Below are 19,023 nucleotides of genomic sequence, written 5' to 3' on the forward strand. Positions count from 1 at the left end.
CCTCGTCGTGAATGTAGAAGGAGACTCGCGCAATAACGAAGGCTCGTTTGCAATAAATTTCTTGAAATGGATCAGAAGAGCTATTTTCCAATGCATGCGGTGGACGTTACATACACTGTTACAATTGTTTCGTAGAAACAGGAAACAGGGCAAGACACATGCATTACCTAATCCCTGATTGATAAGCAAAACATTCTTAAAAGTTCAACGCGACACTCACAAGGGCTTAGACGCTATCGACATGACAGCCTGATGCTCTTCACCCTTTCTTTATATTCCCTGCATCATCTATAACTCTGAATCTCCCTAGAAGCGTTGCATCTTATTTTACTATCCTGCCAATCGCGCGTGGTACGAGCAATGTTAGTGTGGCAGTCAACTTGGTGATACCCAGTCTGTCTTCTGGCAAGTCAGATAATGGTTCGCCACACCATACTCACACCTTTCTACGCCTGGGGACATCTGCGCCCTGAGTGTGCCCTGGCTGTTAACTTGCTGCGTCGATACACGGACTTGGTCATATGTGAGTTCCTCGCCCATCTCAATTCCCAATCTGATCACGGATGTAATAATAGCCTTCGTATGCGAGATTGGTTTTGTCAAACGCGCGAAGAATGAAATGTCACGACAATGCGTATCGGAGGATGAGCGAACCTCGCTCCTGTTGCGAATTCGTGTCATTGCATACGGTTATCCCCAGCCGCTAATGACGCCAGAACTAAACCAGATAGCCATGTCGATGGATCCGCGTGATGTTCACCATCCAACCTTGGAGTCATGTGCCGACGGAGTCGAGATGATGAATGAACTTATGATCGAATGCCCCTTCGTTGACAAGTTGGGTCAACGCTGGAGTCCTGTTGGGGAAGTGCCGAAGACTCTTGTTGCCGATGTCCTCATGGAGAACATCATCCTGCCCGTCAAGGCAAAGCACAATATCTGTGTGTTTGTGTGGTGGGTTGGAAACATCGCATCTTTCACGCGGTGCGTCTATGCTAGCGCGGATGAGTATGATTTCTGATCAATAGGCAGGATGTTTGCTCCTCTGAAGCACGGTGGACGGGTGGAGGGTTACGCCCATGAATGTGACGCGATCTTTGCCGATGAGGAAAGGCGGAATGGCCGGTCTTTCGACGACATTGCTCGTGATGTATGTTCACTGCTGCCGCATCATATGCCTGTCATTTCCTAATCCCCTGCGATAGATGTGGATTCGAGACCATCGCGTCCCTGGGGATCTGATCCGCCTCGCCGGCTTGCCTCCATACTTCCAATGGGAAGATTTCCCGCAGAATATCTGGGACCCATCGATTTACTCGTCCCTTGTTGGAGGAGGCAATCTGGTCGAGGCCGCGGATGGTTTCATGTTGCATACTGTGGAAGAGCTTGTGAGCATTTATTGAGGTGTATATGCCAGTAGGGCTCAATCTTTCTGCAGGAGATGGAGGCACACAAAGACATGATACAATGGGCTCATCTTCGTCCTGTGCTTTGTATTGGTCCTCAACTTCCGGCCGTTCTGTTGTCTGAACATGCCCGGATCTACGCTGAAGCTCTTGCCAGGCTGGATGTCCACTATCATGCATCCCTTGTCGTTGGTGCCGATCACGGTCACTCGAATAATGAGACTACTAGTTCGGGCAACGAACGCCACACGGTGGACCCTACGATTGCTTTTCTTGATAAAGCACTCATCGGGTATGGCCCTCACAGCGCACTCTACATATCATTTGGCTCGGTCTTCTTCCCGTCTGAAGCACACACAAAGGTACTAATTGAAACATTGCTGAACTTGGAGAACCCCATGCCCTTTATCGTCACCGTTTTGAGTGGAAATTTTCCGGAGATGCTGAAGGCCGCTGTGGAGCAGAGTGGGCGCGGATTGGCTGTTTCTTGGGCCCCGCAGCAGGCGATACTGTCTCATCCTGTGGGTATTACAGGTTTAGGGTTATCATCATCATTGATTAGTACTTCCAGGGCATGGGGTGGATGCTCACACACTGCGGCGGCGGGGGGACGTTTGAAGCTCTGTCTGCAGGTGTACCCGTTATCGCTTGGCCTTTTATGGGTGACCAGCCGCAGAACGCACTGTCGGTCTCGCAAGTGTTGGACACCGGATTCGACCTATTGCAGATTCGCACCGGCGCTCCCGGATCGCCTGCACTTCGTGACGATATCAACGCTGGTGGTACCACGATTCTTGGCACAGAAGAGGCGATCAAGAGCGAGCTCCGTGATATACTGGAACGTGCGCAGGGCAAAGATGGCGCGAGGAAGAGGGAGAACGCACAGAAGGCCAAGGCTGTTATCCTGAATGCCGTCAATCAAGGCGGAAGCGCACACAAGGCGTTCGGAGAACTTGACTTGCTACTGTGAAGGTGGTCATAATTATACAGCAATGGATTTCATCTTACTTAAACGTGACTTAGATGACTTGTTATGCTGCAACAGACGCTTTTGAACATCGAAGACCCGCCACGAGGAAGGACCAGACCCTTGGTCTTGTTTCGGACTTACGGCATCTGCTTATGAACGGCTTATCACAGCCCAGCCGGCGATATTGAATGATACAGTGAAACGACGTCGGTCACTGCCCGACACCAGTGTGATCATGCAGAGCTCTAGATCTATGCAACATCGAACAGTCAGGAGGGGATGGTACATATAAAACCCTCGCCCCAGAGCCGTCTACTAGCTTGGTCTCTTTCAGGGTTTTCAACACGGTTAATGACTCGCCACGCTATACTTGTGCCATACCATGCCTGGGGTCATCTACGGCCAGAGTCTGCTCTCGCTGTGACTTTGCTGCGCCGATACACGGACTTGGTTATATGTGAGTTGTCGACAGTACTCAATCCACGTTCTAATACTTATGCCCCAACTTCAGCCTTCCTATGTGAGGTCGATTTTGCCAAGCGTGCGAAGGACGAGATGTCCCGTCAGTGCATGTCAGATGAGGAGCGCAACTCGCTGCTCTCGCGCATCCGAGTCATCGCATATGGCTACCCTCAGCCGGCCATGACACCCGAGCGGACCCAAAAGAGAATGTCCATGGATCCTCGCGATGTTCACGATCCACTGATGGAATTTTGCATCGATGGAGTCGAGATGATTGATAAAGTTATGGACGGGCAGACGTTCGTCGACAAACTTGGTCAGGAATGGGGCCCTGTCGGCGCCGTCCCGAAGATACTTGTTGCCGATCTGGTGATGGGGAATGTCGTCCTTCCAGTGAAAGAGAAGCACAATGTATGGGTTTTCGTCGTGTGGCTCGGAAGTACTTCAGCTTTTACCAGGTACGTGTGTGCCAACGAGAGAAGTGTGGTTACTGATCCCGGCCTGATAGGCTTCTTGGCCCATTGAAGCACGGAGGACGCGCGGAAGGTTATGTCGAAGAATGTGATGCGATCTTTGCGGATGAGCAAAGGAGGAACGGGCGTTCTTTTAAAGACATCGCTCGTGAGGTTCGTTCAGTGCACCGGTCTTCTATTGTTGGTATGAACTGGCTTGACAGATGTGGATCCGCGACCATCGTGTGGCTGGGGATGTCGTCCGTGTTGTGGGCCTACCTCCCTACTTCCAGTGGGAAGATTTCCCTCAGCCAGTCTACCCGCCGCCTCTCCATACCTTCATGATCACCGGGGAAAAGATGGTTGATGCCGCGGACGGGTTCATGTTGCACACCGTCGAGGAACTTGTGAGCTTCTCGTTGAACATATATTACCAAGACACTCATTGTACATATACAGGAAATGGAAGCACATAAGGACATGATCCAATGGGTTCGTCCTCGTCGTGTGCTCTGTTTTGGCCCTCAGCTTCCACCGGCTTTGCTGTCTGAAAATGCGCATTCATCTGCTGAGACGCTTGCCAAGCTGGACGTTAACTTCAATGCATCCCCTGCAAGTGATCTTGCCGATTGCCGGAATGATGCCAGTAATGCAGCGGCTGGAGAGAAACTTGCAGTTGACCCTACCATTGCTTTCCTTGACAAGGCGCTAGAGAAGTACGGTGTGCACAGCGCACTTTACGTCTCGTTTGGCTCTATGCTCTTCCCGCCTGAGGCACACATGAAGGCGCTCATCGAGACTTTGTTAAACTTAGAAAACCCCTTGCCGTTTATCATCCCTATCTCGACGGGAAGCATACCGGAGGATATGAAGACCGCCATGGAGCAGTCAGGACGGGGGCTGGTGGTTCAATGGGCGCCACAGCAGGCGATACTCTCACATCCGGTAGGTGTCCCTTTCAGTCTAGAAACCGTCGTGACTTACGACTTATCTCAGGCTCTGGGATGGATGATCACCCATTGCGGAGGTGGAGGAATGTTCGAATCTCTGTCTTCAGGTGTCCCTGTCATTGCCTGGCCCTTCATGGTCGACCAGCATCAACATGCGCTCTGGATCTCGCAAGTGCTGGACACTGGGTTCGAACTATTGCAGGTGCGCACTGGCACTCCTGGGCGGCCCGCACTACGTGGAGACAACCCCGGCGGCATCCTGATCCTTGGCACAGACGAGGCGATCAGGAACGAAATCCGAGACACGTTGGAGCGTGCGCAGGGCGAAGATGGTCGGAGGAAGAGGAAGAACGCGCAGAAGGCGAGGGACGTGATCCTGAATGCGGCGAAGAAAGGTGGAAGCGCCCATAAGGCCCTGGGAGAACTGGAATACCTGTTGTGAATAAGGTTACGGTTACTTGGACCCACGGTGTGATGGTGTATGATAGGGCTGCGATTTTCAGGATGAAGATACAAGAATAGTCACAGACAGATGCTCTTGGTGACAGTCTGCGAATAGCTCGAGGTTTAACGACATGAATTGTTGCACAAGTTATTGATCATCGTCAGAAGTTGTCCTCGAATGGTAGTCAAATGGACAAACCTGTGTTGGTTGCCCTTATCTGTGTCGCGCGTTCGCGTCAGTCTTGCGCAACCCGCTTCATCTCCGTAATTATTCATCCTCTTCTTCTCTCCTCAATGCCTGGAAAACGTCAACACGGCAGTCGTGTGCAATGCTCCTTTATTTTCTGCTTGCTACGACCAGCTGCGACTGCCAAGGAAAGGTTAGAGTGAACGATGGCGAGAGACGATTATGTCGAGTCGCCTCCGGAGAGTCCTATCGATGAAGCAGAGGAGGTGGCCGAGCTGGCAGCAGTACCCGGGGCTCCTGTCGAGCGTGTGCGTTCACATCATCCTTTTCTCGGTTTACTTACTAGACTAACTCCTTCTGGAATTGTAGCATAATCCCCTAGGCCACAACGTCACCTTGCTGAGTGCAATCAACCTCAATTTTGGCCAAATCCTAGGTCATGGGATCTTCAGCATGGGTGGGGCCGTGTTGGCATCTGTCGGGTCTGTTGGGCTCTACTTCACCGCCTGGATCCTTGCGCCCTTACTGGCATATGGTGCGCTCGGTATACTTCTCATCCGGAGAGTGATTGCTCATGTGGGGCGTACAGTTGGTTTAATGGTCTACAGCGAATTGTCAAGCTACTTTCCTCTGCGATCAGGAGGATCCGTCGTATACCTTGAGCAGCAGTATCCAAGGCCGAAGTTCTTCGTGCCTATCGTATTCGCCGTTACCTCGACACTGCTCGCGTTCGTCCAAGGTGGCCTGTGAACACGCGTCGATACTGAATTCGTGCACAGTTATCATGCTGTTACGGCGATCGTTTTCGCCCAATACTGGCTTGTCGCATTCAGTTTGCCGATCACATCAACCAGCCAAACAGTCGTTGCAATAATCGGCACGACTGTCACAAGTGCGAGTGCGTCTCGCATCGTCTCATCACTAGCGTGCATATACTCACTTCACCCTGTACAGTTGCGTTGGCGTCTACCAAGTGGAGTTTAAGGATCGTCAACGTGTTCTCTATCTTCAAGGTTCTCTCCCTTATCTTGTGGGTATCTTTATCGTATACTGCTCACGTCATCTGACGCGGTACCCAGTGTGGTCATCACCGGCATCGTGGTCCTACTCGGTCTCACCCATATCAAAGACCCATGGACGCATTTCCAGCATCCATGGGCCAATTCCAACTGGGACCTCAACGGCCTCGCCAACACCCTCATCAAAACGAATACCGCAGTAGCCGGCTGGCACAATGCGTTCTTTGTGCTGGGTGAAGTGCGCTCTCACGATCCGGTGCGAGTCGTCAGCCGAGCGGGCTACATTTCCCTCAGTATCACGATTGTTTTGTATCTGTTGACTAATGTCGCTTATATCGCGGTCGTGCCGCCTGAGGAAATCAAGGCGAGCGGACAATTGGTTGGGGCGCTGTTTTTCAAGCATGTGTTCGGAGAGAGCGCTGCGGCCAAGATCTTACCGATTATGGTAACAGCGAGCTGTTTCGGGAATATGGTACGCTCGTCCATACTCTTAATCTTGTCATCTGTGGCTTATATACACGTAGATTGCGGTTGTAGTAGGCTCTGCACGCGTCTTACGTGAGATCGCACGCCAAGGCCTCCTCCCCTGGCCCGCATTCTGGTCCACCTCACATCCCTTCGGCACCCCTTCCGTACCAATCATCTTCAAATGGTTCCTCAGCGTGCTCGTCATCCTCCTTCTCCCAGCAAAGGACGCATTCAACTTTCTACTTGATCTGGCCAGTTACCCGTTTCTCGTGTTCGGCGCGGCGTTCACCTTTGGAATCTGGCCTTTGAGAGAAAGGATGAAGAAGATGGGACTGCCGAAGTGCAAATATGAGATGTGGGACGTTTTCATTGTGCTGTACCTCTTGTGGCATGCATTTTTGCTTGTGATGCCTCTGTAAGTTGTTGCTTGAGGTTGAATGGAGACGCGTTCTAATGCTTTACAGGGTACCGCCGGAAGATGGTCAGGGAGATGTCTCTTTCTGGTATGGTACCTACTGCGTAGTGGGTATGGGTGTCTTACTTGTGCGTCTTTCTCTGGCTGTCCGTTATCTTATCTGACACTTCACTAGTTTTCTGCACTTTTCTACTATGTGTATATTGTCTATCTGCCCAAGCGGGGCGGCTACGAGATCGTGGAAGAGATAGAGGACTTGCCAGACGGCGCAAGGAACGCGCGTCTAGTGAGAAGATACAAAGCTCAGGAGGCGTCGACAGAGAACGAACCTCTTCTCTCATGATCCTACATTTCAACTATAGACCTCTCTCGTCAAAACCTCTATACCTCACGTTGTATGTAATACATATGGAATGCTCGACTTTCTACGATGCACATTTTTAGCTACATTAGATTAACTTGTGAAGAAACATGAAATGGTCCAGCAAATACATACAGGAAGTAAAAATGACCAATAGCAACGCGCATTGACACGAAAGTCTTCTGGTCGAGGAAAGAAGAGGATTGATACAGGTGAGGTCGTGGGTTTGATGTTGGGTCAGATTGCGTTGCTATGTCATGCCGTTCTGGAGAACATCAGAGTTGTATATCGTTGCGTCTGGCAGTATGGGCCGCCCGTAGCGGTCTAGCATTCGCGAAGGAGGTCGAATGGATCGATTGGACGACTCGTCTCGGGATGGACGGGGAAGGGTGGGTAGAGAAAAGGGCAGAGACGGAGTGCAGAATCGATTGTTCGCGAGATTGGATGGTTACGAGAATGAGTGCAGCCGAGGGGCTTGATGAGAAAGAAAACATGATTGGTGTGCTGGCGACAAGGTAGGATCCGGAGTCCGTGCGGGTGCGGGGAGCAAAAACTCCGAGCAATGATGGGGCTGTTTTAGGAGCGTTCTCGGGTTCAGACCGCTCCATTAAGTATCCTCATGGGTATGTCGCATTCACATCACAATCGTCTCTTCCCAGTGTCAGGACAACATTCAAGACTTCTAGTTGTGCGGCGAAAGGATGGGCGTTTGACGTCGGTTTTTTGTTTCAGCCTGTCATCCGCACCCAAGACCCCGTCAATTTAGACTGTCCCTATGGCGATTGCTTTCTGCGATTTCTTCTTTGTTTCTTTGTTTCTGAACGACTTCGCTGGCCGCCCGAGACCTTCTAGAGACGCCGTCAGAATTGAGTTAATTCCTCCGATGACCCCAATTCAGAGGCAAAATCGCCCAAATGGCCCTCCGGGCTCAATTTCCCTCAATGACCCCTCTGGAGCGGCGTTAGGGACGCATTTGGCTTCTGAAGTGATAACATGCACCCAAAAGTGCATATATCAATGAAATTGAAAATTACAGAAACAGTGAACAACAAAAGTAACAAGCACACAGTAGACAACAGTGTTATTTTCCTCTTTTTTCTCCCTATTACTGAGAGGTCTCTGTCAAATCTTGTCAATTGCACTGGACATGGAAAAGGGTCCTGGTTTCAGCCTGCAAAGTACTTAAAAGTAAGAATTCAGCACTTCAAGTGCAGATTCTGTTTATGGGATGAAATCAAGCATGTCTGAATCCATGCTTATGGACCCTTCTCCACTGCCACCAAGGGTCCCATAATGGTGTGTCATGCCAAACTTGTCTAAGTCCATCTCACTCTCTCACCACCATGTCCAGATCCTCCTTCTCTCACCACCACCACCACCACTCCCACCACCACTCCCACCACTCCATCTGCACCCTCCCCCTCCCCCCCCCTCCTCCCACACCAATACTCCCCTGTCTCACACTTGATTGAGCACATGCTCCAGCATCTGGCAAGCAAGATATATGCACTTGTATGTGATGCATTTCATTCAGAAAGGACTTGCTGACACTGCACCAGGACCAGGAACATGGTGCTTTGATTCAGGAATGGTGGGGATGACAAGGAGCATTATGATGATGATGATAGCAATGACAATGAGAGCACTCTAGTATTATTATATTGAAATGTATTAATAAAAATATCAACAATTCTAAAGCACTGAAATCAACAATAAATATTGTTTTTAAAGTACTCTCAATGAATAATTTCTGGGGCTCTTTATCATGCCTCATATAGCCTGCCTTGTTCCATTAATCAGGCTCCCAGTTGTGGTTTTTAGGGAATAAAACTAAGTACTTTTTGGTGTCCCTGTGTCTGTGACTTGCAGGACCCCAACTTTGTTCTCTTAGCATATGTGCCCTATTTTAACTTCAGAAGTGCAAATGTATCCCTAACGCCATGCCAGAGGGGTCATTGAGGGGATACAGGGTCCTGAGGGCCATTCTGGCAACTTTGCCTCTGAATTGGGGGGTCATCAGAGGAATTAATTTGTCAGAATTTGTGGAAGACCACATGTCACGTGTCAGTGTCCAGGGGCTGCTTGTTAGGGCAACACAGGCTGACTAAGTCTGCTCACCTAAGAGTGCCAAGAGTCTAAGCAGGCAACAAGGAAGTGGAGTAGACCTGATGACTAAGACCTATCTACAGTATAGGTACCTGTGGATGATCCTAAGAGACCAAGTCTGAAGAGACAGTCCCCAGGCAGAGTAGGCCTTATATTTATACCTCTGTGGTGGAACCTGCTAGAACATCTTGCTTACTCAGCCTGGTCAGGTGGTCAGGTCATATGACCAAGGATGAGGTCATATGAGGTCATGCACAGCCATGCACAGCAGGTCACCTGACCATCCAATCCTTCCAGCAGGTTCCAGCACATGCCAAGGTATACCAGCTACTTCCATGTCATGAAGGCTTAGTCATGTCTCTTGACCAAGCAATGAGCTGGTGCCCTGACACACTCCTCCATTGACTTTGCCATTCTGGTACATAGACAACATGACTGGAAGTGCATGTGTTCCATTGCTGATGAGAAGTCTGGTACAGCATTGGTCAATTGATGTGCATATACCTGGCTTCTGAGACTTACTTGTATTGGACAGGGTCCACTTCTTGTCCATTCACAGACACATGTTTGAGAGACATGACTTGTACAATAGCCTTGTCAGGAATTGTCTGTTCAGTCAACAGAGATCAACAGAAAAAAGGTGTCAGTCCAGTAAAGTTCAGGGCCATGATAGCAAGACAGTTGACAGTAATGACATGGGCAGGTGATTGTCAAGAGAAGAAATGGGAGAGTATGGGATTTGAATCCGGATTATATATATATGTTTACCATATGTGGAGCGGAAATAACCAACCGGTTGGGCGTCGGACTTTATGTTTAGGGGGTCTTTTCTGCCAACTCACATCTTCCCCTTTCGACCAAATATGACCTTCCTCTTCTGGCCGTCTACTCGACTTCATACAGGCTGTCGCATACTACACCCCTGTCTGTAATCATCCTGGACAGCATAGGCTTTATGATTTTATTATGTGACTTGTCTCATACTAACTGCGTCACATACAGTCACAATCAAGACCACGACTCGATCCTGACCGTTTCGTCCTCATTTATTCTCGCTGTTCCGCTCAACCACAGTCTCATCAATACTACCCGTTTTTCATACTGGATATGTCATATATTGACATGCTTCCTGACCTCGGCGACGACTATAATCATTCGCGTCGCCCTTCAAGCCCTGTCATTGTACGTGTTTGTCAGCATATATTGAAGTTATACTGACAGAGACGAGTTTACAGTCTATGCCTGTTCCTAACTCTGTTTCCTCCGGTCTTATCATCATAACCGTCGGCGTCGGAACAGATACCAATCCTGTAACCCTATCCTGCAATCATACAAACACCGACAAAGTATCAGTAACAAACACAAACATGTCATCCAATCTTATGAAGAGGAAAGAATCACCTGTCATAACGACCAATACCAGAGTATCAAAGAGAAGGGTGACTGAACCGGACGAACTGGACGAGGACGGAATACCATTCGTCGCGCAGTTCCCTGCCAAGTCTAAACAACGCAGGTCGTCTGTCAGCCGGTCGACAACGGTATGTTCATACCGGCTAATATGTATTTGATTCTTATTGCATGCGACAGGGCCAGACCCGTACAAAATCGTCAATATCCGTCCGTCACTCACAAAGTTCTGTACGATCTGGCGATACTGTTCGTACCGCTCCTACATACATTGTCTCTTCTCGACCAATCCCACTGTCTGAGTGCGCTATACGCATACAGTCATACTTGGCAAACATTGACGATACTTACAGGATTCAAATACTTTCTGAAACATACATTTTTGCAGAAATGATTGAGACAGCGACTGGAAAAGGAAAAGACAACGACAAGGAATCCGAACTTACCGTACCTGCTCCAGACGCTTAATGATATCGTATTGTTCTCTCGAAACAGTGTTTTCTACCGTGTAGTCCATTAACTGTATGATCATAACAATTATGACTACAGATTGTATGTAACAAGTGTGCGGTCTGTCAATGTCAGTGACTCTACCAAGGTCCCAGGACTGCGCGGAGCGCCCTTCTATTCAGTTGCACGTGGGCTGCAATGAGCGGAGGCAAACACGGAGGCATGTTTGAAATCTCAATAGAGTCGCGAACTCGGCGATGCATTGTATGAGACGTCGAGGAGAAGTAAAAGGACGACCCTGGAGTCACGCTCAACGTCGACAACCACAGAGAAGATATTTCTCCCCACTCTGTCCTTCTACGTTGTCTAGCACGTCCCTCTGGTGGAGACAGCGAGCACCCTAGATCTTAACGCCGCCCTGAGCTGTTTCTGCACTGCTCGTCCGGCTCTTTGTTTTTCAGACCACAAGAATCTCCTCGGATTTACAACGATTGCGCACGCAGTGGATCCCCCGCCTGCCCGTGAGGGTAGGCCTCAGCAGTTTCGAAAGACAATGTCACTGCGTGGTCCTCGTCCAGCCGGGTCCAAGGCATCTGTCCAGTCGACCTCGGCGTCCTCCTCAATGACCCCTTCTCCTGGTGCATCTACTACCCTCACAGCTGGTATGAGCATCTTCACACCGGATACCAGTGTCACATCCCCTCCGCCAGCATCGTCATCGACAATGACTACCCCGTACTCACCATACTCTGCTGTGACGACTGCCACGGTTCTGGCCTCTCAGCAATCGCAGATGACACCCGTCAGCGCCTCTCGGACCCGGAACTCGTCTATTTACGGAAAATGGGAACCTCTTTCCTGCATCATATACGGTGTCGTCTCATACCCCTTCAATATCGCTCAGCAATCCCAATCGCTAGCGCGCTCGGCGTCATCTCGAAGACCCGTCACAAGGGTCAACGGTGCCGTCGCTAGGAAGCCAGTACCCGGCGCCGGGAGCGAGGACCAGAGCCATCTAGCTCCGCTTACGGAGGACGACGTAGGAGAGCGAGAGGGCAGAGACTGGAGCGAGTTTCAAGGTGTTGAGGTTGGTGATGAAGTATATGCGTTTGAGAGATACGTCAAGAATGAGGGATCCCACGTGTGGTATCGAGGGTATGTTCCGCAATGCTCTCTGGCCAAAATCCATCACTGATAAGCGCATATATGCAGGTATGTCGCACGATATCCAACTGTGCCCCCATTAGCAACCAGCGCCTCCTTACTTGGAGGGCAACCGACCCGAACTGTACCGACCGGGGTACTGGATAACCCCGAAGTCTTCGTCTCCCTCTTTCCAGCCAGCATCATCCACGTCCGTGACCAACTGAACGATTACGATGAAGGCAAGCTTGCCGACGCCTACCGATCCTTGCGCGCTGGGATGGATGCCCCGGGAGGCTCAATCCCTGGTCTGACAGGACGGCCAATGGAAACGCTCAAGGAGGAAGATGAGAGTGTGGACGGTTCCGTCGTCACACCAGGAGATAAGAAAGCCTTCCGTGCCAGTGTCAGCTCGCGGTTCACTAACCATGCGCCGAACGGCACTCTCATACGAACCAATCACCCATCGGCCATCCCGCATCCTGCAAGCAGTGTGGAGAAGCCACCGCGACCGTTACCAAGTTTTAAAATTCAAGACGATACTTCCTCTGGAGCAGAACAACCCCTAGTCGACGAAATCGCAGCAGCGTTGCGCGAGTGGCATGCGCTGTTGTATGTCTATCTAAGTCGGCGCGACTACCGCTTGTTCCAGATCGTCCAGGGCCACATCGAGGCTTTGCACCTTGGTCGGCGGCAGTTGCTCGCCAACACCCTCGGTATGGAGGAGACAATCAATTTGCGGCGGGAATGCGTAGCCCGCCTTGTCAAGGGCAACGTTGTTCAAGGCTTGGATGTAATCGTTCGACACCCGGCATGGGGTGGCCTGGTAACCGTTGACGTGGAGGATGATGTCGACGCCCGCTCATGGATGAGTGCTGTGCGCATGTATGCCATGCAGGCGTCTCTCGCATACACCGACGCCTCTCCCGGTGGCGGGCCGTTGTATAACTTCAGGGGCTCCGCCCTGACCAACCTGAAGGCTCTAACTGCTGCGGCGAATTCACCTTTACCTAGTGCGCTGTTCTCACCACCCCCCATGAGCCTGCACGGCCGCCAAGGCTCCGAAGAGATTCTAAGCCCGACCGCCCGGTACCTCGAATCGAAAGGGAAGCCACAAACCGGAGCAAAGTTTTACCACGTCTTCCTTGAGCTGCGCGCGTTTGTAGCAAGTATATGCGCGCCAGGTGAGACAGTCGAACTCTACTTCAGCTTGTACGACAAATCTGCCAACCCGCCCCGGTTCCTTACTGAAGAGTTCTGCACTGTGCTCAATCACCGTGGTGTAGCTGCAAGGGAGTGGAACGAGCAGGGTACGATGGGCCGCATGCGCACGCTATTTACCGAACTGGGGGAGCATGATGTGCAGGAGGCGATCTACCTCGTCTGCCGGATCATTCGCAGTGGCTCACTGAAAGCTGGTCAGGAGGCGAGCAGCTCCGGGGCTAGTGGGCGCAGGGGTTCATCAGACCTCTCGAGCATGCTTGCTCCTACTAGGGGAGATGACACCGCAGCCCAATCGCAGACTGGAACGAACTCGGTTGGGGGACGCGCAGTCACGCCGTTTGGCCTGCGAACGGCTGAGAGCCAGCCGACCTACTTTAGGAGACCATTTGGATGCGCGGTGCTCGAGCTGAGCCAGCTTACGAAGATGAGCGCGGACAAGAGCGACACGAGCAATTTGCGCGAGCATGTCATGCCTATCTTTGTCCCTGCAAATGAGGGCGCATTCACCACTCTGCATCAGGAGATAATCGGCAGTCGGACAAAGGAGTTCGATAAATCTCCGAGGTATGTTCTTTCTTCCTCGTATCTAATGCCAAGCTGACGCGCGCAGGGCCGAGCGATTAGGGGTTAATATCAAGGTGTTCTTTGGGGATGCCAAGACTATCATCCGAGAAAACCCGTCTCTATTGCACGAGACACCCATCACATATCGCCTTGGTTTCCCAGATGTGGTCTTCCCGAGTGACGTGCGAAATGATGTGTACATCAAACTCTGGTCTGGCGAGTTCATCAGTGGTGGACTGACCACTGCCACTGGCGTATCCGCCCTTCGTCAATCTATCTCGCGCGGCGCAAGCGGTAACATTCAAGTCACCATTGAGGTGAGGACCGCTGCTGGTGCAACCGTGGAGGGTTCAATTAGCAAAGGAGCCGGTGAACCACCGATGACTTACTTCCACTCCCTCGTGTTCCACAAGAATAATTCACCAACCTTCGGTGAATTGCTCAAACTTCAGCTTCCACCCGACCTCCTCCAGAGTTGCCATCTCTTCTTCACCTTCCGGAACCGCCGAGTTCCGGATCGTATCAGTACAACTATCAACACTGCGACACGCAGTACCTCGACGGATGTGGCGGATCGACCTTTCGCATTCGGTTTCCTCCCGCTGTTCCCTGACGGCAAGGCCTTCGTGAAAGATGGAGAACATGTTTTAGTGCTGTACAAGGCCGAAAAGCTTCAGCAAATTATGGCACCAGACTACCTCGATGGGCCTTGGTCTTGTGCAGATAGGACCAAACTCGAACAGATTGTCGTGCCTCCAAATTTGGCTAAATCTGCAACCATGACAAGGGATTCGCTCATCATCAGATCATACCTTTGCTCGACGCGCTTCACGCAGAACTCTGTCTTACTCGAGCTTCTGGCCTGGGAACAGCTGTCCAGTGCCCAGCAAATTCTTGCCGTGCTCTCAAAATTTACTTTTGGTGGTGAAGGAGAGATCGTAAAGTTCCTGCGCGACATCTTCGACTCGTTATTCGCTATCCTCGTCTCTCCCCATAATCAGCACGGCGATTTAGATGATGCTGTCTTCAATTCCCTTGTCACCGTTCTGGGTATCATCCAGGATCGTAGGTTCACCAACTTCCAGCCTGTGCTGGAGGTTTACATAGACGAACATTTTAGCTGCGCGCCTGCCTCCTCGCACCTCATCCATTCTATGAACCGCCTTCTCGCGAATCCGGCTGGAGCAGAAACCGCAACCAAACTACGGTCGGCTTTCAAAGTGTGGCACTACCTTTTCCAATTCGTCATGCGCGCTCGGGCCCTTCAGAAGAGCAAAGAAGTCGGGATGGGTGCCACTGCTGAACATCTCGAAACCCAGTTTAAGAAAGAACTTCGACAACATCTAGCCGAGATCAATCGGCTAATGTCACTTTCCGTACCCGCATCCATCGGTACACAAACCTTCGCACTGCAAAACTTCACCTCCATTCTTCCCGATCTGGCAGAAACCTTCAGCAGTACCGAGCTCGTGGGCATTGCCACCGGATTTGCCAACTCCATTGTTGCTTCTCGGGGTCCGAATGTCATATGGAAGTTGCTCATGTATCTCCAGCTTGTTCAAGGATTCCTCTTCGATGACCCCCTATCCCGAACACCACTCATCGAGTCAGTTGTGAGCTGGGTCAAACCACACTTCGGCAAATATGACGAGTACGTGCATGTTCAAGCAGGAGAGTCCGAAAATGCGAAGGACAAGGCGCGTATTCAATGGCTAGAAGGCACTCGGCTTTGCGTTACCATCATGGCGATAATGCTGGACAAGATTGACACGAGCTTGGTGGATCCAGCCGTACGTGCTGACAGAAAGGCGTATAGAGAAGAACAAGACAATGTGGAATATATGCTGCCACTCCTTCCTAAGTATGTCATTCGAGGGATTTCCAACACTGTGCTGAACTATTTACTAGAATCCTTGAATCATACCGGGAGCTGCAAAGCACAGCTTCTCGACAAACCATCGCCCGCAGCAAGTCTGTGATAGCTACGGGTTCGTTGGCCCCGGTCGTCTTCCCTGCTTCATATCCTTTTGCACTAGTTGCCAGCAGTCCAGCGGCTTCTCAGGGGTCAGGATATAAGAGCCCTATCATAGGCGCAGACTTCAGTACCTTTTTCAACTCCACTCTGGCAGAAACAGCCATAGTCCTGCTTGTCCTCATTCTGTCAGCCTCGCCGAAGTATCTTCTTGGTTTCTTCGAGTTCTTGCTGGAAGTCGAAGGCAATGAGAACTTTTCCCGTTTCCTCTCACAATTCTTCAAAGTCGCAATCTCCATTCTCAGCAACGAGGCGTTTCCAAGCACCTGGCTCAACGTGAATATCCTCGCGCATAAAGTCATCTTGAAAATCGCAGCTCCCATTTCCGATGTCCTGATACGTCAGTATATCCCGGATCAAAACATGACCTATCAATTCAATTCGACCATGTGGCAGGATGCATTGCTCATGTTGTTCAAGCTCATGTCAAGCCCGCAACTGCTCATTGAAGATTTCAGCCCTCAGAAGCGGCGCGCGGTGTGGCGGCTCGCCGGTGACCTCCGCGTCGAAGGCGCGGCTATTATTACCCGGATGTGGGATGCTCTCGGATGGCCAGAACAGGTTTCAGCCGCGAATGGCGTTATCGGGCGATTCGGAGGGTATCAAGTTGCTTTGGCCGGTCTGGTTGATCAAGTGCTAGGGTTGTGTTTGTCGCACCACGATGAGCTTCGCAATGCCGCAGTCGAGATACTATACAGCATGATCGTCTCTGCATTTCGTCTGGAGGGCCATTTCAACGCCATTGAAAACGAACTGATCAACACACTCGACAAACTCTTCATGTCTGATGTCAAGGGCGATCAGATCGCACGTGACTTCTTCATCGGCCATCTTCGGTCGCTGTTTGAAGCATCAAATATCGACGAGGCCCTCCGTGAGCGCGTGTCCGATTTCCTCGAGTCTGTTGATCTATTCCTGGAGCTCTTGCTCAACGTTCGAGAACTTCCCGACGGCGATGAATATCAGGATGATCGTGTGATAGCAACCTTACGTTTGATGAATTTCATTCGTCGGATTGGGAGAGACGAGATCTACATCAAGTATGTCCATCAGCTAGTCAACGTAAGTTACCCCATTTCATCCGTTTCTTCCTACTCATGTTCTGCTAGATGCACCTTCAAAGTCAGAATTTTGTTGAAGCAGCATTGACTCTCAAATTGCACGCTGACTTGTATGATTGGGACATGACGAGCATTGTCGACCCAATGGAGGAGTTAAATCTTCCTCGCCAATCCCACTTCGAACGGAAAGAGATGCTATCTCTCCTTGTGCTTGATTATCTGGGCAAGGGTAAGGCCTGGGAGATTGGTGTGGAGATCTGCAAAGAGCTGGCGACTCAACATGGGGAGGTCACCTTCAATTAGTAAGCGGTCATCATCCTCGTGTGGGTCTCGAAAGCTCACAATGGAGCAGTCAAAAGCTTTCCGAGATACTGATGCATCAAGCCACATTGCTAGATCGCATTGTGAATGATCAGCGTTATTATCCCGAGTACTTCCGCGTTGGCTTCTATGGTAATTTCCCTGCTGCTCTGCAAAACAAGCAATTCATCGTGCGTTTTATTCTGCAAAAAAACGGTAACAAGCACTGACGCGCTAACAGTATCGTGGGTATGAATGGGAGAAGTTCGGCGCGTTCTGCGAACGAATGCTGAACAAGCATCCTGTCGCACAATTGCTGAAGCCAAATGTGACACCCAACGAAGAGATTATGTATGGATCAGAGCAGTTCATCCAGTGTGCAGTCGTAGTTCCGGAGCCCGACCGAAGTCACGTAGTCTTCCTCAACCCTGACGTACCTGCAGCGGTCCGGAACTATTATGAGCATAGCGAGATAAATCTCTTCAGCTCCTCCCGGCCCTTCAGCAAAGAGGGTGCTTCAAGCGTATCCTCCGAATTCCGGGATCGCGACATTTGGGTGGAGAAGACGTACTTCCGAACTGAAGCCGCCTTTCCTACCGTTCTCAGACGATCAGAGATTGTCGACTCCAACGTTGAGGAAATATCGCCCATCGAGGTTGCTCTGAACGATGTCCTGCAGAAGACCAAAGAGCTCACGAATCTGGAAGTCCGGTATAACAACATGTCAAGGACTGAACAACCTATATCGACAAACGCACTCTCAATGTCACTTAACAGTGCTGTTGATTCACCCGTCAATGGAGGCGTCGGACTCTATCGGCAAGCCTTCCTCGGTGCAGATTATCTACCACTTCATCCTGAAAACGCAGCTTTGGTTCAAAGATTACGAGACGCCATTGATGAGCAAGTTCGTGTCATCGCCCGTTGTCTGCAGCTTCACGGCCGCCTTTGCCCTTACGAGATGCAGCCATTCCACCAGACTTTAGAGAAGTTCTTCCGCAAGAACTTCTATGAAGAGATACAGAGGCTTCCAGCGGTTACCACCGCAGAACTCAATGGCGTGGGGACTCATGCAGGAGAGCTGTTCTCCCCCGCGACTGAAGTCTTCGACGGGATGTCTGACATCACGAGTCTTGGACCGGACACACGCAAGCGATCAATGTCATCGAGCCAAGCCATCTCCCTTCCACCCATCCAGCCTGTCTCGCACATCCCCCTCAATGCGTCAATGTACTCGCGTAGCTCGGCGTCCATGGACGCGCATCGGCCAGAAGATCTCTCCGTGGTGACAATGACGCTGACACCTCTCCAGCGACAAATAGCTCATTTGTCAAGAAACGGCATTCAAGGATTATCGGCAGGTCCAAATGATCGACAAAGTGAGGAGCCGAGCTCTCCGAACGCCTCAACTGTGAATGTAGTAGAACCCTCCCTCCCAGTCCCTGCTACACGAACATCTTCTGTGCCGTCGCTCAATTCCCTCAAGAAGTCGACGTCTCGGCTTTCCAGACTTGGTCCCCTGAGCTGGGGGCGAAAGTAGCTCTCGATCGCATATTTTCATTTACCTTCGCCCTCGCCGCTCGTTTACTCACCTCATTT

The 19,023-nt window shown here is 50.8% G+C and overlaps 5 protein-coding genes across 5 annotated transcripts; all 5 read left to right on the forward strand.

Moving 5' to 3' along the window:
* Window positions 1–619: 619 nt before the first annotated feature.
* Window positions 620–2,376, forward strand: DACRYDRAFT_105050 (UDP-Glycosyltransferase/glycogen phosphorylase; the record flags this gene model as incomplete). Its single annotated transcript, XM_040768024.1, has 5 exons — window positions 620–984; window positions 1,033–1,150; window positions 1,206–1,388; window positions 1,439–1,927; window positions 1,978–2,376. The coding sequence occupies 5 exons, from the start codon at window positions 620–622 to the stop codon at window positions 2,374–2,376; spliced, it is 1,554 nt and encodes a 517-aa protein (XP_040630871.1).
* Window positions 2,377–3,448: 1,072 nt separating this feature from the next.
* On the forward strand, window positions 3,449–4,559 carry DACRYDRAFT_63550 (UDP-Glycosyltransferase/glycogen phosphorylase; the record flags this gene model as incomplete). Its single annotated transcript, XM_040775734.1, has 4 exons — window positions 3,449–3,464; window positions 3,515–3,697; window positions 3,750–4,235; window positions 4,287–4,559. Coding segments are annotated over exons 2-4 (942 nt in total), but the record flags the coding sequence as incomplete, so codon positions are not given.
* A 518-nt stretch (window positions 4,560–5,077) lies between these two features.
* Window positions 5,078–7,430, forward strand: DACRYDRAFT_114426 (amino acid transporter; the record flags this gene model as incomplete). The annotated part of the gene is made up of 10 exons (XM_040769817.1): window positions 5,078–5,179; window positions 5,241–5,406; window positions 5,461–5,599; window positions 5,651–5,769; window positions 5,826–5,901; window positions 5,951–6,362; window positions 6,415–6,734; window positions 6,823–6,901; window positions 6,949–7,217; window positions 7,270–7,430. The coding sequence occupies 9 exons, from the start codon at window positions 5,078–5,080 to the stop codon at window positions 7,114–7,116; spliced, it is 1,581 nt and encodes a 526-aa protein (XP_040630873.1). The 3' UTR covers window positions 7,117–7,217; window positions 7,270–7,430.
* A 2,698-nt stretch (window positions 7,431–10,128) lies between these two features.
* Window positions 10,129–11,202, forward strand: DACRYDRAFT_20686 (uncharacterized protein). The gene is made up of 4 exons (XM_040772035.1): window positions 10,129–10,422; window positions 10,476–10,781; window positions 10,831–10,952; window positions 11,004–11,202. The coding sequence occupies exons 1-4, from the start codon at window positions 10,348–10,350 to the stop codon at window positions 11,116–11,118; spliced, it is 618 nt and encodes a 205-aa protein (XP_040630874.1). The 5' UTR covers window positions 10,129–10,347; the 3' UTR covers window positions 11,119–11,202.
* A 451-nt stretch (window positions 11,203–11,653) lies between these two features.
* DACRYDRAFT_105054 (uncharacterized protein) lies at window positions 11,654–18,964 on the forward strand (the record flags this gene model as incomplete). Its single annotated transcript, XM_040768025.1, has 7 exons — window positions 11,654–12,255; window positions 12,313–14,031; window positions 14,078–15,892; window positions 15,940–17,125; window positions 17,173–17,426; window positions 17,477–17,615; window positions 17,666–18,964. The coding sequence occupies 7 exons, from the start codon at window positions 11,654–11,656 to the stop codon at window positions 18,962–18,964; spliced, it is 7,014 nt and encodes a 2,337-aa protein (XP_040630875.1).
* Window positions 18,965–19,023: the final 59 nt, after the last annotated feature.

The sequence above is a fragment of the Dacryopinax primogenitus genome (genome assembly GCF_000292625.1).
Source record: "Dacryopinax primogenitus strain DJM-731 SS1 chromosome Unknown DACRYscaffold_4, whole genome shotgun sequence".
In the NCBI taxonomy this organism is placed as follows: Eukaryota; Fungi; Basidiomycota; class Dacrymycetes; order Dacrymycetales; family Dacrymycetaceae; genus Dacryopinax; species Dacryopinax primogenitus.